The sequence below is a fragment of the Oncorhynchus mykiss genome, chromosome 13 (assembly GCF_057628025.1).
Source record: "Oncorhynchus mykiss isolate SJ-2025 chromosome 13, ASM5762802v1, whole genome shotgun sequence".
In the NCBI taxonomy this organism is placed as follows: Eukaryota; Metazoa; Chordata; class Actinopteri; order Salmoniformes; family Salmonidae; genus Oncorhynchus; species Oncorhynchus mykiss.
The window spans coordinates 81390306-81418271 of NC_143034.1; the positions used below are offsets into that span (position 1 = coordinate 81390306).

At 41.2% G+C, this 27966-nt stretch overlaps 3 protein-coding genes across 11 annotated transcripts in view; all 3 read left to right on the plus strand.

Moving 5' to 3' along the window:
* The first annotated feature begins 44 nt into the window (after window positions 1-44).
* LOC110518489 (stonustoxin subunit beta-like) lies at window positions 45-27915 on the plus strand. Of its 3 annotated transcripts, XM_090197901.1 has the most exons (9): window positions 45-161; window positions 5646-5789; window positions 8133-8249; window positions 8491-8578; window positions 8710-8938; window positions 9322-11119; window positions 11403-11576; window positions 13656-13829; window positions 14038-14095. In XM_090197901.1, the coding sequence occupies exons 2-9, from the start codon at window positions 5662-5664 to the stop codon at window positions 14093-14095; spliced, it is 2766 nt and encodes a 921-aa protein (XP_090054027.1). In that variant the 5' UTR covers window positions 45-161; window positions 5646-5661. The 3 variants fall into 3 exon arrangements, 2 of the variants coding, with proteins under 2 accessions (XP_090054027.1, XP_090054026.1); XR_016486143.1 differs by lacking the exons at window positions 9322-11119; window positions 11403-11576; window positions 13656-13829; window positions 14038-14095 and adding an exon at window positions 27846-27915 and having other exon boundaries at window positions 8710-9070; XM_090197900.1 differs by lacking the exons at window positions 45-161; window positions 5646-5789; window positions 8133-8249; ... (2 more) ...; window positions 9322-11119; window positions 11403-11576 and adding an exon at window positions 14496-15710 and having other exon boundaries at window positions 13748-13829; window positions 13994-14084.
* Window positions 7478-27966, plus strand: part of LOC110516933 (NLR family CARD domain-containing protein 3) — a 31414-nt gene continuing 10925 nt past the window's right edge. Inside the window, exons 1-6 of one of the 7 annotated variants that reach the window (XM_090197812.1) lie at window positions 23245-23376; window positions 24101-24604; window positions 25398-25514; window positions 26927-27043; window positions 27298-27382; window positions 27512-27740. In XM_090197812.1, coding sequence (XP_090053938.1) covers window positions 24117-24604; window positions 25398-25514; window positions 26927-27043; window positions 27298-27382; window positions 27512-27740 — 1036 coding nt within the window. In that variant the 5' untranslated portion in view covers window positions 23245-23376; window positions 24101-24116. Of the gene's footprint in view, window positions 7618-23244; window positions 23377-24100; window positions 24605-25397; window positions 25515-26926; window positions 27044-27297; window positions 27383-27511; window positions 27741-27966 lie in introns of those variants that run through there. The other 6 variants (XM_090197806.1, XM_090197808.1, XM_090197807.1 and 3 more) reach the window with 6 other exon arrangements.
* Window positions 26538-27966, plus strand: part of LOC118937845 (stonustoxin subunit beta-like) — a 33231-nt gene continuing 31802 nt past the window's right edge. Inside the window, exon 1 of the mRNA XM_090197836.1 lies at window positions 26538-26724. The gene's annotated coding sequence lies outside the window, so the exon portion shown is untranslated. The remainder of the gene's footprint in view (window positions 26725-27966) is intronic.

The window sequence follows — 27966 nt, forward strand, 5'->3', positions numbered from 1 at the left end:
AGGTGTTTACTGCCATCTAGTGGAAGATACCAATATAACACTTTATTATCAGGGTGGGGAGACGGCTGAGCTGAAACAGAAAGTAAAGCTGTTGTTTTGTTCAGGATCCATTTTGAGACGACAGAGCAGAAAACACTATATGGAGATTATTGAAAAAAAAAGTAAGTATTTCTGAACATGCATGAATACCTGGAATGAGATATTACTAGTTAGTAGAACTGCTACTTGATCTGAATTGCTGACAGACAACAGTTTTCTAAGTGTAAACTAATCAGTAGTCCTACATGTTATCAGTAACACGTCTGGTAAAGATGGTGGAGGAGCTTTTCAATGATATGGTTTCATGTTTATCTCAGGGTTTCTCCATCCTTTTGTTCTTACCAGCACTTACACACCTGATTCAACTAATCATCAAATATTTTAAGACAGTTTAATATTTGAGGCATACAAATGAACATTCTCAAATTAAAACCTTTTTGGTTTGTAGGCCTGCTTACAATTATTAAAGTCCTACAGTAACTCACATCTTAGAGAAAAAAAACACAGCTAAACTTGGTATCGAGTAAATTACATGTTAATCAAAAATAATGTAAGAGAGATGTCTTGAAGAAACGCGTCTGGGATTAGAACTCTGTGTCTCTGCTACAGTGGGAAGTTTGTTTTGCATGGCCCGGTGCTACAGCTGAGTGGACATTTATTTTAAGGACCAATGGAATGGTGTAAAATGTGTAAACTCTGCTCCCCCGGGGAGCCGGGCAATGCACAACTAATTCACCCAGTGACCGTTACTTTGTTTCCTGATATGAAATTGAAAGTAACTTTGTAGCCGACACAGTTCCAGAATGTCTGTTGAAACTGTGACTCATATGGAACGGTAGAACAGTGGTGGAAACAGAACTCAGTTCCAGAATGTCTGTTGAAACTGTGTCTCATATGGAACGTTAGAACAGTGGTGGAAAAAGAACTCAGTTCTCAAACTGGAGTAAAAATAAAGATTCCTTCATAGAAAATGACTCCAGTAAAAGTGAAAATCACCCAGTAAAATACTACTTCAGGAAATGTCTACAAGTATTTGGCTTTACATATAATTAAGTATCAAAAGTAAAAGTAAAGTAATAATAATTTAAATTCCTTTTATTAATCAAACCAGACGGCACAATTTCCATGTTATTTTAATTGACGGATAGCCAGGGTCACACTCCAACACTCAGACATCATTTAAAAACAAAGCATTTGTGTTTAGTGAGTCCATTTCCATTTTCATTTGTTAAAATATAAATATTAAAGTAAAGGACAGATTCCCCCCAAAACTACTGAAGTAGTACTTTAAAGTATTTTACTGAAGTACTCCAGATCAGAGGCTAGTAGGGATGACCAGGGATGTTCTCTGTTTAGTGAGTTCTCCAGATCAGAGGCAGTAGGGATGACCAGGGATGTTCTCTGTTTAGTGAGTCTGCCAGATAAGAGGCAGTAGAGATGACCAGGGATGTTCTCTGTTTAATGAGTCTGCCAGATCAGAGGCTAGTAGGGATGACCAGGGATGTTCTCTGTTTAGTGAGTCTGCCAGATCAGAGGCTAGTAGGGATGACCAGGGAAGTTCTCTGTTTAGTGAGTCTGCCAGATAAGAGGCAGTAGAGATGACCAGGGATGTTCTCTGTTTAGTGAGTTCACCAGATCAGAGGCAGTAGAGATGACCAGGGATGTTCTCTGTTTAGTGAGTCTGCCAGATCAGAGGCTAGTAGGGATGACCAGGGATGTTCTCTGTTTAGTGAGTCTGCCAGATAAGAGGCAGTAGGGATGACCAGGGATGTTCTCTGTTTAGTGAGTCTGCCAGATCAGAGGCAGTAGGGATGACCAGGGATGTTCTCTGTTTAGTGAGTCCTCCAGATCAGAGGCAGTAGGGATGACCAGGGTTGTTCTCTGTTTAGTGAGTCCTCCAGATCAGAGGCAGTAGGGATGACCAGGGATGTTCTCTGTTTAGTTAGTCCTCCAGATCAGAGGCAGTAGGGATGACCAGGGATGTTCTCTGTTTAGTGAGTCCTCCAGATCAGAGGCAGTAGAGATGACCAGGGATGTTCTCTGTTTAGTGAGTCCTCCAGATCAGAGGCAGTAGGGATGATCAGGGATGTTCTCTGTTTAGTGAGTCTGCCAGATAAGAGGCAGTAGGGATGACCAGGGATGTTCTCTGTTTAGTGAGTCCACCAGATCAGAGGCAGTAGGGATGATCAGGGATGTTCTCTGTTTAGTGAGTCCTCCAGATCAGAGGCAGTAGGGATGACCAGGGATGTTCTCTGTTTAGTGAGTCCTCCAGATCAGAGGCAGTAGAGATGACCAGGGATGTTCTCTGTTTAGTGAGTCCTCCAGATCAGAGGCAGTAGGGATGACCAGGGATGTTCTCTGTTTAGTGAGTCCTCCAGATCAGAGGCAGTAGGGATGACCAGGGATGTTCTCTTGATAAGTGTGTGAATTGGACCATTTTCTGTCCTGCTAAGCATTCAAAATGTAAGGAGTACTTTTGTCTGTCAATGTAAATGTGTTGATTTGAAGGAAAGACGGGCAGATTCTGGTAGGTCGGCTACGAACTATTATAAAGTTAGGTCGTCGTCAGACATTCAACAGTCACAGTAGGTTTGAGCTACAGTACGATCAATAATCATGCCGACCAACCTGATGGTCTCTGTTGGAAATGTTGTGAATAGAATCTGGCCTCGGCTATAAATATCTGGCATTACTCATCTCATATGTATATACTGTATTCTATACTATTCTACTGTATCTTAGTCTATGCATTACTCATCTCATATGGATATACTGTATTCTATTCTACTGTATCTTAGTCTATGCATTACTCATCTCATATGTATATACTGTATTCTATACTATTCTACTTTATTCTAAGTCTATGCATTACTCATCTCATATGTATATACTGTATTCTATACTATTCTACTGTATCTTAGTCTATGTATTACTCATCTCATATGTATATACTGTATTCTATACTATTCTACTGTATCTTAGTCTATGCCGCTCAGATATTGAGATCAATAAAGATTTGATTTGATTTTGATTAGGCTACATACACTACATGACCAAAAGTATGTGGACACCTGCTAGTCGAACATCTCATTCCAAAATCATAGGCATTCCTATGGAGTTGGTCCCCCCTTTGCTGCTGTAACAGCCTACACTCTTCTGGGAAGGCTTTCCACTAGATGTTGGTACATGCTGCGGGGACTTGCTTCCATTCAGCCATAAGAGCATTAGGGAGGTTGGGCACTGATGTTGGGCGATTAGGCCTGGCTCGCAGTCGGCATTCCAATTCATATCAAAGGTGTTCAATGGGGTTGAGGTCAGGGCTCTGTGCAGGCCAGTCAAGTTCTTCCACACCGATCTCGACAAGCCATTTCTGTATGGACCTCACTTTCTGCGCGGGGACATTGTCATGCTGAAACAGGAAAGGGCCTTCCCCAAACTGCCCAAGACAATTTTTCCTTCGCCACCAAACTTTACAGTTGGCACAATGCATTCGGACAGGAAGCGTTTTCCTGGCATCCACCAAACCCAGATTCCACTGCTCCAGAGTCAAATGGCAGCAAGCTTTACACCACTCAAGCCGATGCTTGGCATTGCGCGAGGTGATCTTGTGTGCGGCTGCTTGGCCATAGAAAGCCATTTCATGAAGCTCCGGACTAACAGTTATTTTGCTGACATTGCAGTTTGGAACTCGGTATTGTGTGTTGCAACCGAGGACAGACCATTTTTATGTGCTTCCGCACTTGGCGGGCCCGTTCTCTGAGCTTGAGTGGCCTACCACTTCACGGTTGAGCCGTTGTTGCTCCTAGATGTTTCCACTTCACAATAACAGCACTTACAGTTGACCGGGGCAGCTATAGCAGGGCAGGAATTTGACGAACTGACATGTTGGAAAGGTGGCATCCTATGACGGTGCCACGTTGAAAGGCACTGAGATCTTCCGTTAGGTCATTCTACTGCCAATGTTTGTCTGTGGAGATTGCAAGGTGGTGTGCTCGATTCTATACACCTGTCAGCAACAGGTGTGGCTGAAATAGCCGAATCCACTTATTTGAAGGGGTGTCCACATACTTTTGTATCTATAGTGGACATTCTCTGTGCTGCTACTGGTAGGACTATAACATTATGTGAACTGACCTGAACAGGTTTAGGCTGGTCATCTATGATATGTAGTTTATATACAGTACATTCTCTGTCCTGCTACTGGAAGGACTATAACATTATGTGAACTGACCTGAACAGGTTTAGACTGGTCATCTATGATATGTAGGCTATATCTGAGGTATAGACCTTGATCTACATATCACTAACAACCCACTACTATACATTATAACCTAGTCTACTTTACATAATATAACATCTACACATCACTAACAACCCACTACTATACATTATAACCTAGTCTACTTTACATAATATACCATCTACATATCACTACCAACCCACTATTATACATTATAACCTAGCCTACCTTACATAATATAACATATCACTAACAACCCACTATTATACATTATAACCTAGTCTACTTTACATAATATAACATCTACATATCACTAACAACCCACTACTATACATTATAACCTAGTCTACTTTACATAATATAACATCTACATATCACTAACAACCCACTACTATACATTATAACCTAGTCTACTTTACATAATATAACATCTACATATCACTTGATGCAAAAAAAGATTCTGAATGGATCAAAGATTTCCCCCTCAGATCAATCAAGTCCGTTTTAGCCCTTCTGTCTATATTCTCAGATACGTTTAGAAAAGAAAGAACAGACTGAAAGTCAATAAATAGCCACTTTTGGTGAATAAAAACAAGTGTGAGACATGGCCTTGTGTTGCTGTACTGTCTATAACTACCTTAACAAACAGTGACTTATTATTATTATTATTATTGTTGCTGTACTGTCTAGAACTACCTTAACAAACAGTGACTTATTATTATTATTATTATTATTATTATTGTTATTATTATTATTATTATTATTATTATTATTATTATTGTTGCTGTACTGTCTATAACTACCTTAACAAACAGTGACTTATTATTATTATTATTATTATTATTATTATTATTGTTATTATTATTATTATTATTATTATTGTTATTATTGTTGCTGTACTGTCTAGAACTACCTTAACGGCAGGGTAGCCTAGTGGTTAGAGCGTTGGACTAGTAACTGGAAGGTTCAAACCCCCGAGCTGACAAGCTGACAATCTGTCGTTCTGCCCCTGAACAGGCAGTTAACCCACTGTTCCTAGGCCGTCATTGAAAATAAGAATTTGTTCTTAACTGACTTGCCTAGTAAAATAAAGGTAAAATAAAAAATAAAAACAAACAGTGACTTATTATTATTGAGATTAAATGGAGATTAAATGTCACAGCTACATGTTCATGTGATGCATTAAATCACCTGACTGTTTTTATGTCTGTTAGTAAATGTTTTATTTCTCAAAGAGATAATGAATACATGAGAACAATTGACCTTCAATAATTAGTTGTCACTGTGTTAACCAAAACCAACATGTTGGATCTCTGTTTAGTTGTCACTGTGTTAACCACAACCAACATGTTGGATCTCTGTTTAGGGGTCGGTTCTCTAAAATGAGTCTCTCTGGGGAGAGAGAGGAGGGGGGCTCTGCCTCTAAAATGAGTCTCTATGGGGAGAGAGAGGAGGATGGCACTGCCTCTAAAATGTATCTCTCTGGGGGACATGACACCAAATCTAAGAGGTAAGATGACAATTTTTTGAAGAATTTATTAAGTTTATTTCCAAAATAAATAGCTATTTTAAGATGAATGAACTTACTGTAAAGCGTTCTGGATAAGAACATCTGCTAAATAAGGAGTTCTCAATCCGGGGTCTGTGGAGGTACTGCAGGGGTTCTCAATCCGGGGTCTGTGGAGGTACTGCAGGGGTTCTCAATCCGGGGTCTGTGGAGGTACTGCAGGGGTTCTCAATCCGGGGTCTGTGGAGGTACTGCAGGGGTTCTCAATCCGGGGTCTGTGGAGGTACTGCAGGGGTTCTCAATCCGGGGTCTGTGGAGGTACTGCAGGGGTTCCACGGCACCCTGACTGTACTCGTTGCAATGTTAGACATTTGATAGAATTTTCACATGACACGACCACTTTGCCTCCTCTCTAACCCTAACCCTACTCTTAATTATTACCTAATATAATGGAATGCATTTTTATTTATTTTTTTACCAATTTTGATGGTTGTACAAGCAGAATATTGACAATATTACCATCATGTTGCCTACAACATTGCATACAATGTTCATTTTCATCTAACACATATTACGCCCTAGACGCCTTCAATTGCCCAATTTATAGCCATGCACAATTTAGGATTATTTTTTAACAACATGATGTTGTGCTCCAAAGGGAGAACTTGAAATAACATGATGTAGATAATTAAATATGGAATGTTTATTAAAATATGGAATTGTTATAAAAAAACAGAATGTTTGTTTAACATAATGATAAAAAATGAATATTACCAATGTAACCCAACGTAAAGACTGGGTTTAGTTGATTGTGTTGCACTGCTCATGTCCGCGTTCTGGAACTGTCCGCGTCCCCGTACAGAACTGTCCGCGTCCCCGTACAGAACTGTCCGCGTCCCCGTACAGAACTGTCCGCGTCCCCGTACAGAACTGTCCGCGTCCCCGTACAGAACTGTCCGCGTCCCCGTACAGAACTGTCCGCGTACAAAACTGTCCGCCACCCCGTACGGTGTGGCGCCAAGCCGGTTACGCGCAGAGTGGATTGAGGTGATCTTGGGGAATAACGACGTTACGAGTTTGTTACAGTGTTGAGACACCGAAGTTTATTGTTCAATTTGCTTTTTTCTTTACGGTCAGGGACAGTGTGAGTGTAGCCAGATCCTTTTCACTCTCTATCCTTGTTTCAATTTGTGTTTCACCGGATTCGTCATCGAAACGAGGGACAGACGAACGACCTGCTAACTAACCAAGCTAGTCGGTACAGCTCGGTAATCTAGCTAGCTACTCTACCAGCAGCATCCTAGTTATCTTAGCTAGTCAGTACAGCTCGGTAAGCTAGTTAGCTACTCTACCGGCAGCATCCTAGTTATCCTAGCTAGTCGGTATAGCTCGGTAAGCTATCTAGCTACTCTACCAGCAGCATCCTAGTTATCCTAGCTAGTCGGTACAGCTCGGTAATCTAGCTAGCTACTCTACCAGCAGCATCCTAGTTATCCTAGCTAGTCGGTACAGCTCGGTAATCTAGCTAGCTACTCTACCAGCAGCATCCTAGTTATCCTAGCTAGTCAGTACAGCTCGGTAAGCTAGCTAGCTACTCTACCAGCAGCATCCTAGTTATCCTAGCTAGTCGGTACAGCTCGGTAAGCTAGCTAGCTACTCTACCAGCAGCATCCTAGTTATCCTAGCTAGTCGGTACAGCTCGGTAATCTAGCTAGCTACTCTACCAGCAGCATCCTAGTTACCATAGCTACCACTACATCATCACCGGCTGTCTGCATTTCTTGTGGACCGATGGAGCTCCCCGGTTGTTTCTTCCACCTGTTAAATCCCGGTGAGGCTTCTCCCTCTCTCGTTGACGGATGCTGGCTACCTCTGTCCGGTTCTCCTCTCTTCACTAGATGGACGGTAACTTTAGTGTTTAAACCTAAATAAATAGTAACAATAGCAGGTATTGAACCCCGGGTAAATAATCACTAGTCAGAACCTCAACCTCAGTATACATTCATTATAAAAATCATCTTAATATCTGATATTGTGAGTAAACAACCTCGAGAGTGCGTCTTCCAGCCCTCCAATAAATTACATCATTCAACCCTCCCGGTTAGTAAATTTACCTCAACATCCCCCGGAGAAGGCAGAGTAACGACACCAGCCTTTTAGCAGGGCTGACAGACTGACTACAACGCTCGCGTCGCTAAATTAATCTCGTTATTAAAAATGACACACTGCTCGCGCGCTGCAACGAGCGTCTAGAAGTCAGTTCTATTTTGTGAAACTCTTCTTATGTTTCCCCATCTGAGCTCAGAGTAGATGAGGGATGTCATGTTTGTCTCTGTTGTGTTGAAGACCAATCCAGCAGGAGAGACCAGCCTCCCCTGTTCCCAGCTGTGTGTCCATGAAGAGTGACCGGTCTATGGATCAACCTATAAACTTTAGAGAGGGAGACTTTTCTACTGAACAAAGGTAAGAAGAACTCATGGGTCCTGGTCAGTGAGTTAAACAACACTGTCTCTAGTCATTTCTCCTCTCCCATTTTCCCATTTATTGTTGTTGTTTTCATAATCCATAGGCTAATAATTTTGGCCAATTTCATAGTCCTAAAACAATATTAAACAAACACAACATTCCCTCCCTCCCTTTGTGTGTGTGTGTGTGTGTGTGTACTCCCTGGATGAGGAGATGTAATCTCATGTTTTGTCCACAGAAACCAACAGGGGAGATCAGAGTCAGAGATTCTCAGTGGTCAGTCTTCCCAGAGTCATCAAACAGACCTCCTGGACTCCATATTCAGTGTATGTGGTCCTGTTATGTACATGTGTTTTTTGTTTACCTCAAGTAAAGTTGATCTGTCAATCATTCATTAATGTGTTAATGAGAAAAGCATTTCTTCTCTTGCTTAACTTATTTACTTAATTTATTTCAGATGCTTGAAGAGAAAATTATGACATTTGTGAAGAACGAGATGAAGATGTTCAAGAGGATTCTTAGTCCAGAACTCCCAGAAGGCTTTGAGAGTCAGAAGCAGGATAATGAAGTGGTGGATGCTGAAGATGAGAAGCAGGAGAGCAGTGCCAGAGAGGGGGCTCTGAAGATCACACTGCACATCCTGAGGAAAATGAACCAGAAGGAGCTTGCTGACACACTGGAGAAATGTAAGAGCTGTCTGCCTCATGTTGAATGCTGTTTCTTAACATTTAAAATATGTAGCTAAAGTACAGCTAAAGTAGCTGTGTAACTCAATGATATTGTAGCAGCCTTAACACAACACCTAGTGACCTCATCAAGTAGCAGCAGGGATGTGTTGTGGTGATTCATTTAGAGAGAGAGAGACAACATTAATAATACCATCAATAATACCAATAATAATATTAATCAGTCACACCAGTCTGTAATGCATTATGACAACATTTACACATTTATACAGTCAGTTAAGAGAATAAATTATTATAATGTAAAACTTTATAACAGTCCTACAATACTGTAGACATTAAAACAGACGTAATATTATTATCCTCTGTGTTATTTATTCATTCAGATGAGCTTGCTGTGATTTGCCAACGTGAACTCAAATCTAATCTAAAGAAGAAGTTTCAATGTGTATTTGAGGGGATCGCTAAACAAGGAAACCCAACACTTCTCAATAATATCTACACAGAGCTCTACATCACAGAGGGTGGAACAGGAGAGGTCAATAATGAACATGAGCTGAGACAGATTGAGACAACAATCAGGAAACAAGCAAGACCAGAGACTGCAATCAAATGTAACGACATCTTCAAAACCTTAACTGGACAAGACAAACTTATCAGAACTGTGCAGACAAAGGGAGTCGCTGGCATTGGAAAAACAGTCTCTGTGCAGAAGTTCATTCTGGACTGGGCTGAAGGAAAAGCAAATCAGGATGTCCAATTTGTATTTTCATTCCCTTTTCGGGAGCTGAATTTGATGAAAGAGGACAAACACACTTTCATTGAACTTCTCAATCACTTCTCAATGGAAACCAAACAATCAAGAATCTCCAACTACAACAAGTACAAAGTTCTGTTCATCTTTGATGGTCTGGATGAGTGCCGACTGCCCCTAGACTTCCAGAAGAACAAGATCTGTTGGGACGTCACAGAGTCAACCTCAGTGGATGTTCTGCTGACAAATCTCATCAAGGGAAATCTGCTTCCCTCTGCTCTCCTCTGGATAACTACCCGACCTGCAGCAGCCAATAAGATCCCTTCAGGGTGTGTTGACCAGGTGACAGAGGTACGAGGGTTCAATGACCCACAGAAGGAGGAGTACTTCAGGAAGAGATTCAGTGATCAGGACCTGGCCAGCAGAATCATCTCACACATAAAGACATCAAGGAGCCTCCACATCATGTGCCACATTCCAGTCTTCTGTTGGATTTCTGCAACAGTCCTTGAACACATGCTGGAACAGAAGAGAGAAGAGATGCCCAAGACTCTGACTGAGATGTACACACACCTTGTGGTGTTTCATACCAAACAGAAGAATGAAAAGTATCTTGGGAAAGAAGATACAGGTCCACACTGGAATAAAGATAGCATTCTGTCACTGGGAAAACTGGCTTTTCAACAGCTTGTGAAGGGCAATCTGATTTTCTATGAAGAAGACCTGAAAGAGTCTGGCGTTGATGTTAATGAAGCCTCAGTGTACTCAGGATTGTGCACACAGCTCTTTAAAGAGGAATGTGGGCTGTACCAGGACAAGGTGTACTGCTTCGTACATCTGAGCATTCAGGAGTTTCTGGCTGCTGTATATGTGTTCCTCTCATTCATCAACAACAATGAGAATCTAATGGACGAACCTCAATCAATGTTCAGATACTTTTTGTCGCTCTTCAGAGAGAAGCCTAAAGTTACTGAAGTTACTTTCTACAAGAGTGCTGTGGATAAAGCCTTACAAAGTGAGACGGGAAACCTGGACCTTTTCCTCCGCTTCCTTCTGGGCCTCTCACTGGAGTCCAATCAGAAGCACTTACGAGGTCTACTGACAAAGACAAGCAGCTCACAGAGCCATGAAGAAACAGTCAAGTACATCAAGGAGAAGATCAGGGAGAATCCCTCTCCAGAGAGGAGCATCAATCTGTTCCACTGTCTGAATGAACTGAATGACCATTCTCTAGTGGAGGAGATCCAAAGCTTCCTGAGATCAGGAAGTCTCTCAAAACCCAACCTGTCACCTGCACAGTGGTCAGCTCTGGTCTTTGTGTTGCTGACTTCAGAAAAGGATCTGGACGTGTTTGACCTGAAGAAATACTCCAGATCAGAGGAAGGTCTTCTGAGGCTGCTGCCAGTGGTCAAAGCCTCCAGAGCTGCTCTGTGAGTAAATAAAATTACATTTAAGAACTAATCATCAGGAATAAATATTCAGTTCAGAGAAAAATATGTATTATAATATGTACATAATATTATATTGAAAAACATATTGAATAAATTCATTGATTTTCACATTAGTATACCAATATGACCATACAATTCTAGGAGACGGAAGAATCTATATGTTGTTTGAGAGAATAAACCAAATGCATCTACCATTGTCCTTCTACACTACTGGTGTTAAATGAACAGTGTGTTTGTTAAGTCATGATGATCTCTTTGTCAGGCTGTCAGGCTGTGGAGTGACAGAGGAAGGCTGTGCTTCTCTGGTCTCAGTTCTGGAGTCAAACCCCTCACACCTGAGAGAGCTGGACCTGAGTAACAATGACCTGAAGGATTCAGGAGTGAAGCTGCTCTCTGCTGGACTGGGGAATCCCCACTGTAAACTGGAGACTCTGAGGTCAGTATTATCAGATATGAAAGCACTTTATGTATGTAGTTCTCCCATTTGAAAAGTCGTAATTATTCGGTTATATCCACATATATTGTATTAAAGTAGTTGTAAGTTTAGTATTTGGTCCCATATTCCATGCCTCCAGTGATTACATTAATCTTGTGATTCTACAAACTTGTTGAATTCATTTGCAGTTTGTCTTGGTTGTGTTTTAGATGTTTTCCTAATAGAAACTGAATGGTGAATAATGTCCTGTCATTTTGGAGTCACTTCACTTGTATTGTCAGTAAGAATAGAAGATGTTTTCTACATTCATGTGGATGCTACCATGATTATGAATAATCATGAATGAATCGAGAATAATGCTGAATGAGAAAGTTACAGAGGAACAAAGATCAGACCCCCTCTGTTATTGGTAATGGTGAGAGGTTAGCATGTTTTGTTGTAGTCTCTGTTATTGGTAATGGTGAGAGGTTAGCATGTTTTGTTGTAGTCTCTGTTATTGGTAATGGTGAGAGGTTAGCATGTTTTGTTGTAGCCTCTGTTATTGGTAATGGTGAGAGGTTAGCATGTTTTGTTGTATCCTCTGTTGTTGGTAATGGTGAGAGGTTAGCATGTTTTGTTGTAGCCTCTGTTATTGGTAATGGTGAGAGGTTAGTATGTTCAGTTGTAGCCTCTGTTATTGGTAATGGTGAGAGGTTAGCATGTTTTGTTGTATCCTCTGTTGTTGGTAATGGTGAGAGGTTAGCATGTTTTGTTGTAGCCTCTGTTATTGGTAATGGTGAGAGGTTAGCATGTTTTGTTGTATCCTCTGTTGTTGGTAATGGTGAGAGGTTAGCATGTTTTGTTGTAGCCTCTGTTATTGGTAATGGTGAGAGGTTAGTATGTTCAGTTGTAGCCTCTGTTATTGGTAATGGTGAGAGGTTAGCATGTTTTGTTGTATCCTCTGTTTTTGGTAATGGTGAGAGGTTAGCATGTTTTGTTGTAGCCTCTGTTATTGGTAATGGTGAGAGGTTAGTATGTTCAGTTGTAGCCTCTGTTATTGGTAATGGTGAGAGGTTAGCATGTTTTGTTGTAGCCTCTGTTGTTGGTAATGGTGAGAGGTTAGCATGTGTTGTTGTAGCCTCTGTTATTGGTAATGGTGAGAGGTTAGTATGTTTAGTTGTAGCCTCTGTTATTGGTAATGGTGAGAGTTTAGCATGTTTTGTTGTAGCCTCTGTTATTGGTAATGGTGAGAGTTTAGCATGTTTTGTTGTAGCCTCTGTTATTGGTAATGGTGAGAGTTTAGCATGCTTTGTTGTAGCCTCTGTAACTCTCTCACTCTGTCTAAATAGATATGGTGTGGACTGTATACTCAATACAATCTAAATCTGATACCTCACTGTCTAAATAGATATGGTGTGGACTGTATACTCAATACAATCTAAATCTGATACCTCACTGTCTAAATAGATATGGTGTGGACTGTATACTCAATACAATCTAAATCTGATACCTCACTGTCTAAATAGATATGGTGTGGACTGTATACTCAATACAATCTAAATCTGATTCCTCACTGTCTAAATAGATATGGTGTGGACTGTATACTCAATACAATCTAAATCTGATACCTCACTGTCTAAATAGATATGTTGTGGACTGTATACTCAATACAATCTAAATCTGATACCTCACTGTCTAAATAGATATGGTGTGGACTGTATACTCAATACAATCTAAATCTGATACCTCACTGTCTAAATAGATATGGTGTGGACTGTATACTCAATACAATCTAAATCTGATACCTCACTGTCTAAATAGATATGGTGTGGACTGTATACTCAATACAATCTAAATCTGATACCTCACTGTCTGTCTTCTGACTGATACTGCTTTTTAAACTGGTCTGGTCAGTCTACTATAATATTTGTACTATACATGTTTCTATCTGCAGGCAATTATTATTTTGATCATTTGTCATTTTTTATGATGATACACTAATTTACGAATATATATGGAATATGTTGAAAAAATATACTGCCACTATTTTCACCACCAAAGAATAGTAGTGCGGTTTTAATATGATTTGACTCTTTGCAGGCTGTCAGGCTGTCTAGTCACAGAGGAAGGCTGTGCTTCTCTGGTCTCAGCTCTGAGGTCAAACCCCTCACACCTGAGAGAGCTGGACCTGAGCTACAATCACCCAGGAGACTCAGGAGTCAGACTGCTCTCTGCTGGACTGGAGGATCCACACTGCAGACTGGAGAAACTCAAGTATGTAGAGGGTTTATGTCAATGTTCATATCAGACATGTTGACTTATCAGGCTAGTTAAGACAAACATTCTTATCAACACTTGGACAAAGTTATATGCTGACTGTGTGTGTGTGTGTGTGTGTGTGTGTGTGTGTGTGTGTGTGTGTGTGTGTGAGAGTTCAGGTGTATCCCTCAATGACTGTCTGTTCTTCTGCTTACCGCTACAGTGTGGAACATGGTGGAGAGAACAGAATGAAACCTGGGCTTAGAAAATGTGAGTGTTGACAGCTGTGAAGAATATGACTAAGAATAAGTCTTAATTCAAGTTAAGTCAAAGTCAAAGACCACCATCATGACTTACTTGGTCATATTAAATATCAGCTGTAGTTCTACAGAAGCAGAAATCAGGGACAACAAAGTTTACAAAGAGTTGCTTTGACTGTGTGTGTGTGTGTGTGTGTGTGTGTGTGTGTGTGTGTGTGTGTGTGTGTGTAATTAATAGGAATAAGTGTGTTTTATATTACCATACAGTATAACATATGATCATTCAACAAGTCTCAAGTTACCTTAACTTCTCCTTTTGATACCTAGAAACATCTACATTAAATGAATTAGTGAAAAGTGAGTTAACATTCTAATGTGAATGATGATGATTTCTAATATTGTGTCTGGTTTCATCCATCAGATGTCTGTGATCTCACACTGGACCTAAACACAGTAAACAGACACCTCTCTCTGTCTGAGGAGAACAGAAAGGTGACATGTAGGAGAGAGAAGCAGCCGTATCCTGATCACCCAGAGAGATTTGAGGACTGTAGACAGGTGCTGTGTAGAGAGGGTCTGACTGGGCGCTGTTACTGGGAGGTAGAGTGGAGTGGGAGGGGAGAGGAAGTGTGGACAGGGAGAAGGGGGGCTGATATAGGAGTGACATATAAAGGAATCAACAGGAGAGGAAGGGGTGGTTGTCTTGGATACAATGACAAGTCCTGGACTCTGTTCTGCTCTGACAACAGTTACATTGCCTGTCACAATAATAATCCCACTACCATAGATGTCCCCTCCTCCAGCTCCCACAGAGTAGGAGTGTATCTGGACTGGCCAGCTGGAACTCTGTCCTTCTATAGAGCCTCCTCTGACACACTGACCCACCTGTACACATTCACCTCCACATTCACTGAGCCCCTCTATCCAGGGTTTAGGCTTTGGGGTGATGGTGCCTCAGTGTCCCTGTGATACACACACACACTGAACACACACACACTGTCTCTGTCAATAATAACCTGACACACACACACACTAGACTCTTTCTCACACACACACACACAATGACACAGACACACACTGGACTTACACACACACTGGACTCTTTCTCACACACACACACACACAATGACACACACACACACACACACACACACACACACACACACTGGACTCCTCAGTGTCCCTGTAAATAATTACCATGTTAACAGTGATACACACACACAAACATTGGACACATACATACACACACACACACACATTGTTTAGGGTTTTGTGGGATGGCGACTCAGTGTCCCTCTGTCAGTGAACACACACACGCTGGACACACATACACACTGGACACACACACAGACTGGACACACACACGTACTGGACTAACATGTCACACACACTCACACTGGACACAGACACACACATACACACACACTGGACACACACATACACACTGGACACACACACATACACACTGGACACACACACATACACACTGGGGACACACACACACACATACACACTGGACACACACACACACTGGACACAGACACACACATACAACCTGGACACACACACACTGGACAAACACACACACTGGACAAACACACACACTGGACACACACACACACTGGACACACCCAAACAGAATGAATTCACACACACACACACACAGACACACACACACACACACACACTGGACACACACACACACACACACACTGGACAAACACACACACACACTAGACAAACACACACACATATTAGACCAACACACACTCACGCTGGACTCAGACACACACTGGACCCAAACACACTCACACTGGACTCAGACACACACTTGACACACACACACACACACTGGACACACACACACACACACACTGGACCCACACACCTGCTGGACACACACATGCACACACACTGAACACACACACACACACACACATACGCACACTGGACACACACACACACACACACTGGACACACACACACACTGGACACACACTGGATAAACCAAATGCTGAGAGTTTACCCCAGTCAGAGTTATACTTAAACTACATATTTTAATAATATGAGCTTCATCTCTTTGATCCTCAGATCAGTTCAGTGTGTAAATAATATCATATAGTATAAGTATAAATGAATACAATAAAATAGCAACTGAGATATTTTATAGCAAAGATCCCCTAGTCAACATGACAAACCACAGAAAGGTTACAAAGTGCCTTTTAACTTGAAAGATCCAGATCAATTCTCTCCCATCTCAAATACCCTGAACTCACAGAGGAGAGGTACCCTTCTAGATACTCCCATCACAAATACCCTGAACTCACGGAGGAGAGGTACCCTTCTAGATACTCCCATCTCAAATACCCTGAACTCAGGGAGGAGAGGTACCCTTCTAGATACTCCCATCTCAAATACCCTGAACTCACGGAGGAGAGGTACCCTTCTAGATACTCCCATCTCAAATACCCTGAACTCACGGAGGAGAGGTACCCTTCTAGATACTCCCATCTCAAATACCCTGAACTCACGGAGGAGAGGTACCCTTCTAGATACTCCCATCTCAAATACCCTGAACTCACAGTGGAGAGGTACCCTTCTAGATACTCCCATCTCAAATACCCTGAACTCACAGAGGAGAGGTACCCTTCTAGATACACCCATCACAAATACCCTGAACTCACGGAGGAGAGGTACCCTTCTAGATACTCCCATCTCAAATACCCTGAACTCACGGAGGAGAGGTACCCTTCTAGATACTCCCATCTCAAATACCCTGAACTCACGGAGGAGAGGTACCTTTCTAGATAGTCCCATCTCAAATACCCTGAACTCACAGTGGAGAGGTACCCTTCTAGATACTCTCATCACAAATACCCTGAACTCACAGTGGAGAGGTACCCTTCTAGATACTCTCATCACAAATACCCTGAACTCACGGAGGAGAGGTACCTTTCTAGATACTCCCATCTCAAATACCCTGAACTCACAGAGGAGAGGTCAAGAACAGACGTACGATGGTTCCATACAGGACACACACACACACTGGACACACACACACACACTGGACACACACACACACTGGACACACACACACACACACACACTGGACACACACACTGGACACACACACACGCACACTGGACACAGACACACACTGGACACAGACACACACTGGACACACACACACACTGGACACACACACACTGGACAAACACACACTGGACACACACACAGGACACATACTCACACAGGACACAAACACACACACAGGACACACACACACTGGACACACACTCAAACACACACACACACACACACGTCTTCCTAAAATTGTGAGGACCTTGACCCAGGACTTATTACAATAACACCGTTAAAATACCAATGTGATCATTTGTACAATTATATATAATTATATATGGACCTACGCTCCATAGTTGTATAATTATATATGGACATACGCTCCATAGTTATCTAATTATATCTGGACATACGCTCCATAGTTGTATAATTATATATGGACATACACTCCATAGTTGTATAATTATATATGGACATACTCTCCATAGTTGTATAATTATATCTGGACATACACTCCATAGTTGTATAATTATATATGGACATACGCTCCATAGTTGTACAAGTATACAAGGATATATTGTACTTTTCATAATAAAACAGACTTGAAACAAGAAAAAACCTGTTAATTGTGAAAACAATTTTGTAATTGTAAAGGCTTCTGGGTGGAGGAGTCAGGCAGAGAGCAGGGTTCAAAACGTGGATCTTCTGGGTGGAGGAGTCAGGCGCAGAGTGCAGGGTTCAAAACGTGGATCTTCTGGGTGGAGGAGTCAGGCGCAGAGAGCAGGGTTCAAAACGTGGATCTTCTGGGTGGAGGAGTCAGGCAGAGAGCAGGGTAGTTCAAAACGTGGATCTTCTGGGTGGAGGAGTCAGGGGCAGAGAGCAGGGTAGTTCAAAACGTGGATCTTTATTCCAAGAACAGAGTAACGGCCAAACACAAGGGCGCAACCCAACAAACAGGACGGAACTGTCCGGAAAAACGGAATCCACAATAATCCACATGAACAGAAAAGCCAGCGGGCCGACGGGGTTTAAACAGCCCAAAACCCAAACAACAAACAGGTGCAACTAAACTAAATGAAACAGAAAAGGTGATCAGCTAGTAGACGACCGCCGAGCGCCGCCCGAACAGGAAGAGGCACCATCTTCGGAGGGATTTGATTTAACGTTTCCTCTGTCAGGTTGATGTTCACCTGCGACTGGTTGAAACATGAAACAAATATGAAATGAAATACAAAACAATTAAATATGTGAAAATTAATTAAACAAATTGTACAATTAGTACAACAGAGTTTTGTGATGCAGGGTTACTATAGCAACAGAGTGTTGTAATGCAGGGTCACTATAGCAACAGAGTTCTCTCTGCTCTCTCTCTTTCTGCTCGCTCTTTCTGTTCTCTGCTCTCTCTGTTCTCATCCATCAGATGTCTGTGATCTCACCCTGAACCTAAACACAGTAAACAGCCACCTCTCTCTGTCTGAGGAGAACAGAAAGGTGACATGTAGGACGGAGGAGCAGCCGTATCCTGATCACCCAGAGAGATTTGAGGTCTGTTCTGCTCTGACAACAGTTACTCTGCCTGTCACAATAATAAACCCACTACCATAGACGTCTGCCCCTCCAGCCCCCACAGAGTAGGAGTGTATCTGGACTGGCCAGCGTGAACTCTGTCCTTCTATAGAGCCTCCTCTGACACACTGACCCACCTGAACACATTCACCTCCACATTCACTGAGCCCCTCTATCCAGGGTTTTGGGTTTGGGATGATGGTGAATCAGTGTTCCTCTGTCAGTGACACACACACTGGACACAACAACTAAAGCTCTAAAGTAACTTTTTATTGACAGATGCCTCATTTAAATGTTCTGGGTTTTGATGAAAGGAAATCCCATAAAGCCTACTGGCCAGGACTTTGTTATGGCATCTTCTGATTGGGTGTCTCAGGCCATTACTTTGTTATGGCATCTTCTGATTGGGTGTCTCAGGTCAGGACTTTGTTATGACATCTTCTGATTGGGTGTCTCAGGTCAGGACTTTGTTATGACATCTTCTGATTGGGTGTCTCAGGTCAGGACTTTGTTATGGCATCTTCTGATTGGGTGTCTCAGGTCAGGTCTGAGCCATGATCAGAATGTGTCTGTCTATTTCCAGCCTTGCCATTTCTACCTGTCCTGATCTAGTGTTTGACCCCTGACCTCCACACAACGTCTCACTGTCCATGTCTGCTTTTAGCTCCCACCTCTACTTCACTGTGTTATAATGAACCTTATGCTTGTTATGTCACCTCTGTAACCAGGTATCAAACATCCTGACCTTTCTGACCCTGTCCCATGGCCCCACTTCACTGTGTTATAATGGACCTTATGCTTGTTATGTCACCTCTGTAACCAGGTATCAAACATACTGACCTTCCTGACCCTGTCCCATGGCCCTACTTTCTACAACTAAACATTTAAATCCTCTAAGTTTTGTTTAGTGTCCACTTACTTATTTATTTATGTATTTGTTGTATATTGGGGTTGTGCAGCAGAGCATCATGGGGGTTTGTATGTGTTGAGATGATCACGTTCCAGATAAATGGTTGAACTGATTCCTGTCTCCCGTCTCATCATTATTGAATTGTTATACAGACGTGGTTATGAAACCCACAAAACATAACAACAGATTGGTGATAAGTCTGAATCTACAGGAACTATTCTGTCTGGAAGAAGTTGGTTTTTACAATTGTTTAAAACTGTTATTTTCTGTGGTTCAGTCTAGGCTAATGTTAACACAGTGATTTACTAGCAGAGGCAAGTGCAGAGTTGAGCTAGCTAAGAGAGAGATTTAACATTGTCATGGAAAAGGACCCGAGACGTATGCCAGATCTGGAAAACAACTTGATTACCTCTCTAGGGTATGTGGGACTAATGTCCCACCTGACCAACATCCAGTGAAAGTGCAGGGCGCCAAATTCAAACAACAGAAATCTCATAATTAAAATTCCTCAACCATACAAGTATTATACGCCATTTTAAAGCTAAACTTGTTGTTAATTCCAACACAGTGTCCGATTTCAAAAAGGCTTTACGACGAAAGCACACCATGCGATTATGTTAGGTCAGCACCTACTCACAAAAAACACAGCCATTTTTCCAGCCAAAGAGAGGAGTCACAAAAAGCAGAAATAGAGATCAAATGAATCACTAACCTTTGATGATCTTCATCAGATGACACTCATAGGACTTCATGTTACACAATACATGTATGTTTTGTTCGATAAGGTGCATATTTATATCCAAAAATCTCAGTTTACATTGGCGCTTTACGCTCAGTAATGTTTTGCTTCCAAAACATTCAGTGATTTTTCAGAGAGCCACATCAATTTACAGAAATATTCATCATAAACTTTAATATAAGATACAAGTGTTATGAGAATTATACTTCTCTTTAATGCAACCGCTGTGTCAGATTTTTTTTTTTACTTACGGAAAAAGCAAACCATACAATAATCTGAGACGGCGCTCAGATATAAACAACATTTCTCCTCCATGTTGGAGTCAACAGAAATACAAAATTACATCATAAATATTCCAGGCAGTTTACTCTGGGCACGCTTTTCATCCGGAGGTGAAAATACTGCCCCCTACCCCAAATAAGTTAAAAAAGGAGGAATATATATTGATTAAAGGAAGGGACATTTATTCAACTGTGAAGACGAACTTTGGAAATAAAAACTGCTAAATGAGCGAACTTGAGGAGGAAACGTCAATGAGTGAAGTGAATGAAGATCATGTGACTGAGGAAAATATTGATGTGGTTGAGGACAATATTGAAGTGAGTGACAATCATGAGCCTATTTAGAAATGAAAAATGGCTGGAATTGTTGGAAACATTGGACAGTTTAATGAAACCATTGAGCAGTGGACCTCATATACAGAACGGTTTGAATATTCTGTTCTTGTAAATTACATTGATGATGACAACACTGTGCTTACAGTTTTTAGTGTAATGGGGCCAAAGACATGTAATTTACTAGGCAGCCTGTTACATCCAGACAACAGGTAACAAGGCGTATGTGGATGTTGTGGAGATACTTAAAGGACATGTTTCACCAGAACCACTAGTTAATGCTGAAAGGTTCAGGTTCCACAGGAGACATCAGGAAGAGGGAGAATCAGTACCAATGTTTGCTGCTGCAGTAAAGAAACTATCAGAACACTGTGAGTTGAATGGTGTTCTAAATGACATCATAAGAGACAGACTAGAATGTGGGCTACGGAGTGAAGATACACCAAAGTGACTGTTGACTGAAAGTCATCTGACCTTGGTGAAGGACATTGAAATCACTGTGTCCATGGAACTAGCTGCTGAACAGGCTCAACCAGTTGAGTTCATCAGGAACGTAGTGGGTTCATCTAACAATCCTAATCACCAGCTGATACATTGTAATCTCGTGCATATACCTTCCATCTAGAAAACATTTAATGAAAATCATAACCTCTCCTCTGTGTGATCTATGTAATCAAGGTGCCTTGGGCTCCTTTAATCATATGTACTGGGAGTGACCAGGGGACATGTTTTGGAAAGAGGTTCCCTCTGTCTTATCTGCTGTAGTGGATGTCATCACACCTTGTTCCCCCAAACTGTTATCACTTAATGATCATTCACCACTATCATTACAGAAAATACCTTTCATGTCAGGTTTGACAGCAGCTAAAAAGATGTTGGAACTAAGATGTCTACAACCTCATTGGATCAGCACTTTATACACTGTTAGGATTCATGGGTCTACAACCTCATTGGATCAGCACTTTATACACTGTTAGGATCCATGGGTCTACCACCACACCTCATTGGATCAGCACTTTATACACTGTTAGGATCCATGGGTCTACCACCACACCTCATTGGATCAGCACTTTATACACTGTTTTAATATATCTATCTGCTACTTCTTGATAGTCAGACTACTTCCCATTTACAGATAGACTACTCAGGTTAAAACTTTATTTAGGTATGTTTTTTGAATTAATGGCTATCCTATTTGTACGGAACAAGAGTCCTAATTCCCCAATGCGTACTATATCTCTCCTTAATAACCTTCTGGCTTGCAAAACCAGGATTTATTATGCTCTAGTTTATGTATGGTAGTGCACCTTACCACGAGTCCCGTTTCTTCCTTCCTATCGATTTTGGTTAAAACGCAAATTAGAAACCCAGTGTATTTGTTCAGAATATTCAAGCACCTATCATTGATTAAATCCAAATTCCTTTAGAACATTCAATCAAAAATATCCCAAATACACTATTTTTCTGAACTCATAAAATCCTTTACACAATCTGATGGGATGGATGTTCAACCCCATTAAAATGACCATAAGGTCTATATAGAACCTTTAGGTTAAGACCTCACCGATCTGTTCATGGCAAAGCAGTTCAATGAATGATACTAATTGATTCTTGAAAAATATAACTTAGAAATCATCTCCTCATCTTGAGGAGTCACCTGTGACAGTATTCATAAAGAGTAGGAGAGCTGATCTAGGATCAGTTTAGCCTTTTAGATCATAATGAATCAGATTACATGGAGAGGGGGGACCTGATCCTAGATCATAATGAATCAGATTACATGGAGAGAAGGGACCTGATCCTAGATCATAATGAATCAGATTACATGGAGAGGGGGGACCTGATCCTAGATCATAATGAATCAGATTAGATGGAGAGGAGGGACCTGATCCTAGATCATAATGAATCAGATTACATGGAGAGGAGGGACCTGATCCTAGATCATAATGAATCAGATTACATGGAGAGGGGGACCTGATCCTAGATCATAATGAATCAGATTACATGGAGAGGGGGGACCTGATCCTAGATCATAATGAATCAGATTAGATGGAGAGGAGGGACCTGATCGTAGATAATCGTTAATCAAATTACATGGAGAGGGGGACCTGATCCTAGATCATAATGAATCAGATTACATGGAGAGGGGGACCGGATCCTAGAGCAACACTCCTCCTCTGGGACACTGCCTGTATGAAACAGAACACATAGTTGTAAAGTCTAGTTACAGCAGGTGTTTACTGTCATCTAGTGGAAGATACCAATATAACACTTTATTATCAGGGTGGGGAGACGGCTGAGCTGAAACAGAAAGTAAAGTTGTTGTTTTGTACAGGATCCATTTTGAGACGACAGAGCAGAAAAGACTATATGGAGATTATTGAAAAATAAAGTAAGTATTACTGAACAATAATCTATTCTAATGGACAGAGTATGTGCATGAATACCTGGAATGCTAAATTACTAGTTAGTAGAACTGCTACTTGAGCTGAGTTGCTGACAGACAGCAGATTTCTAAGTGTAAACTAATCAGTAGTCCTACATGTTATCAGTAACACGTCTGGTAAAGATGTTGAAGGAGCTTTTCAATTATATGGTTTTATGTTTATCTCAGGGTTTCTCCATCCTTTTGATTTTACCAGCACTTACACACCTGATTCAATATCTTGCTTCCATCCTCCTTCCTGTAACCTGCTGACCTTTAGTATCTTCTCTTAATGTGCATGTCCTTGCTTCTTCAGCCTGGCAACTAGACCTATTTATATGTAATGCTTTTGCTCTCCTTAATGGTTCGCTCCTCCACCGCTAGGCTACCTGCCGCCCCAAAATAAGATGTAGGCCTATCAGGGGCTATTAGTTAGTTTTCAGGCTACCTGCCTCCCCAAAATAAGATGCAGGCCTATCAGGGGCTATTAGGTAGTTTTTAGGCCTTGTGGGCGGGTTTTGAGTAGTCATTGGGCTAGAAAAAGTAATTGAACTAAATCACCTGACTGTTTGGATGTGTCTGTTAGTAAATGTTTTATTTCTAAAGGATAATGAATAAAAGAGAACAATTGACATTCAATAATTATTTGTCACTGTGTTACCCACAACTAACATGCTGGATCTCTGTTTAGGGGTCAGTGCTCTAAAATGAGTCTCTCTGGGGAGAGAGAGGAGGGGGACACTGCCTCTAAAATGAGTCTCTCTGGGGAGAGAGAGGATGGGGGCCCTGCCTCTAAAATGAGTCTCTCTGGGAAGAGAGAGGAGGGGGGCCCTGCCTCTAAAATGAGTCTCTCTGAGGAGAGAGAGGATGGGGGCCCTGCCTCTAAAATGAGTCTCTCTGGGGAGAGAGAGGAGGGGGGCCCTGCCTCTAAAATGAGTCTCTCTGGGGAGAGAGAGGATGGGGGCCCTGCCTCTAAAATGAATCTCTCTGGGAAGAGAGAGGAGGGGGGCCCTGCCTCTAAAATGAGTCTCTCTGAGGAGAGAGAGGATGGGGGCCCTGCCTCTAAAATGAGTCTCTCTGGAGAGAGAGAGGAGGGGGGCCCTGCCTCTAAAATGAGTCTCTCTGGGGAGAGAGAGGAGGGGGGCCCTGCCTCTAAAATGTGTCTCTCTGGGGAACACGACACCAAAACTAAGAGGTGAGATGACAATATTGTTTAAGAATGTATATTCTAAAACGTTTTTAAATCAGGAAATATTGCTTATGTGTACATTCTATATACTGTAACTATATACTATATACTACATTCTATATACTGTAACTATATACTATATACTACATTCTATATACTGTAACTATATACTATATACTACATTCTATATACTGTAACTATATACTATCTCTACATTCTATATACTGTAACTATATACTATATACTACATTCTATATACTGTAACTATATACTATATACTACATTCTATATACTGTAACTATATACTATATACTACATTCTATATACTGTAACTATATACTATATACTACATTCTATATACTGTAACTATATACTATATACTACATTCTATATACTGTAACTATATACTATATACTACATTCTATATACTGTAACTATATACTATATACTACATTCTATATACTGTAACTATATACTATATACTACATTCTATATACTGTAACTATATACTATATACTACATTCTATATACTGTAACTGTTCTAGGTCTTGTTTTGTTTTGTTTTGGTGATGATCCATTTTTCATCAAATCAAGTCTGTCTTTTTTAAGTGAAATTTACCCACTTTAGAAGCCTTTATAAAGACTTGAAGTCATTTAATCATTTCTATAAACAATCAAATATAATTTACCAACATTTCTGAAAGTGGACACAGCGTTTTGGAATGAAACTCATCTTCTGTTTCCCCATCTGAGCTCAGAGTAGATGAGATATGTAATGTTTGTCTCTGTTGTGTTGAAGCCCAATCAAGCAGGAGAGACCAGCCTCCCCTGTTCCCAGCTGTGTGTCCATGAAGAGTGACCGGTCTATGCTTCAACCTCTAAACTTTAGAGAGGGAGACTTTTCTACTGAACAAAGGTAAGAAGAACTCATGGGTCCTGGTCAGTGAGTTAAACAACACTGTCTCTAGTAATTTCTCCTCTCCCATTTTCCCATTTATTGTTGTTTTCATAATCCATAGGCTAATCATTTTGTCCATTTTCATAGTCCTAAAACAATATTAAACAAACACAACATTCCCTGTGTGTGTGTGTGTGTGTGTGTGTGTGTGTGTGTGTGTGTGTGTGTGTGTGTGTGTGTGTGTGTGTGTGTGTGTGTGTGTGTGTGTGTGTGTGTGTGTGTGTGTGTGCACTCCCTGGATGAGGAGAAGTAATCTCTATCCTGATTGTCACTTTTACCTCTACCTACATGTACATATTATCTCAATTATAGTCTCATTATTACCTCAACTACCTGTTACCTGGTACCCTGCACATTGACTCAGTACTGGTTCTCCTTATAGCCTCATTATTACCTCAACTACCTGGTACCCTGCACATTGACTTAGTACTGGTTCTCCTTATAGTCTCATTATTACCTCAACTACCTGGTACCCCTGCACATTGACTCAGTACTGGTACTCCTTATAGTCTCATTATTACCTCAACTACCTGGTACACTGCATATTGACTCAGTACTGGTACTCCTTATAGTCTCATTATTACCTCAACTATCTTTTACCCTGCACATTGACTCAGTACGTAAGCCAGCAGCATCCTAGTTTTCCAAGCTAGTCGGTACAGCTCGGTAATCTAGCTAGCTACTCTACCAGCAGCATCCTAGTTATCCTAGCCAGTCAGTACAGCTAGGTAAGCTAGCTAGCTACTCTACCAGCAGCATCCTAGTTATCCTAGCTAGTCGTTACAGCTAGGTAAGCTAGCTAGCTTCTCTACCAGCAGCCTCCTAGTTATCCTAGCTAGTCGTTACAGCTAGGTAAGCTAGCTAGCTACTCTACCAGCAGCATCCTAGTTATCCTAGCTAGTCGGTACAGCTCGGTAAGCTAGCTAGCTACTCTACCAGCAGCATCCTAGCACCGGCTGCCTGCATTTCTTGTGGACCGATGGAGCTCCCCTTGTTTCTTCCACCTGTTAAATCCCGGTGAGGGCTTCTCCCTCTCTCGTTGACGGATGCTGGCTACCTCTGTCCGGTTCTCCTCTCTTCACTAGATGGACGGTAACTTTAGTGTTTAACCCGTCTGTGTCCAAGGACCAAACTTTTTAATATTATTTTCAGGGCGCCTCAATAGCAGGTATTGAACCCCGGGTAAATAATCACTAGTCAGAACCTCAATCTCAGTATACATGCATTATAAAAAATACCTGATAAAAATATCTCCTCATTTAGCAAAAAAACATGAACATAACTTATTTTGGAATGAAACTCTTCTTCTGTTTCCCCATCTGAGCTCAGAGTAGATGAGAGATGTAATGTTTGTCTCTGTTGTGTTGAAGTCCAATCAAGCAGGAGAGACCAGCCTCCCCTGTTCCCAGCTGTGTGTCCATGAAGAGTGACCAGTCTATGGATCAACCTCTAAACTTTAGAGAGGGAGACTTTTCTACTGAACAAAGGTAAGAAGAACTCATGGGTCCTGGTCAGTGAGTTAAACAACACTGTCTCTAGTCATTTCTCCTCTCACATTTTCTCATTTATTGTTGTTGTTTTCATAATCGATATGCTAATCCTTTTCTCATTTTCATAGTTCTAAAACAATATAAAACAAACACAACATTCCCTCCCTGTGTGTGTGTGCATGTGCGTGTGTGTGTGTGTGTGTACGTGTACTCCCTGGATGAGGAGATGTAATCTCATGTTTTGCCCACAGAAACCAACAGGAGAGATCAGAGTCAGAGATTCTCAGTGGTCAGTCTTCCCAGAGTCATCAAACAGACCTGGACTCCATATTCAGTGTATGTGGTCCTGTTATGTACTTTTGTTTTTGACAGATCAACTTTACTTGAGGTAAACAATCATTCATTAATGTGTTAATGAGAAAGCATTTATTCTCTTGCTTAACTTATTGACTTGATTTATTCCAGTTGCTTGAAGAGAAAATTATGACATTTGTGAAGAACGAGCTGAAGAAGTTCAAGAGGATTCTTAGTCCAGAACTCCCAGAAGGCTTTGAGAGTCAGCAGCAGGATAAGGAAGTGGTGGATGCTGAAGATGAGCAGCAGGAGAGCAGTGCCAGAGAGGGGGCTCTGAAGATCACACTGCACATCCTGAGGAAAATGAACCAGAAGGAGCTTGCTGACACACTGGAGAAATGTAAGATCTGTCTGCCTCATGTTGAATGCTGTTTTATAACATTTAAAAGCTGTAGCTAAAGTATAGCTAAAGTAGCTGTGTAACTCAACGATCAAGTAGCAGCAGGTAGCAGCAGGGATGTGTTGTGGTGATTAATTTAGAAAGAGAACATTAATAATACCATCAATAATACCAATAATAATATAATCACACCAGTCTGTAATGCATTATTAAAACATTTACACAT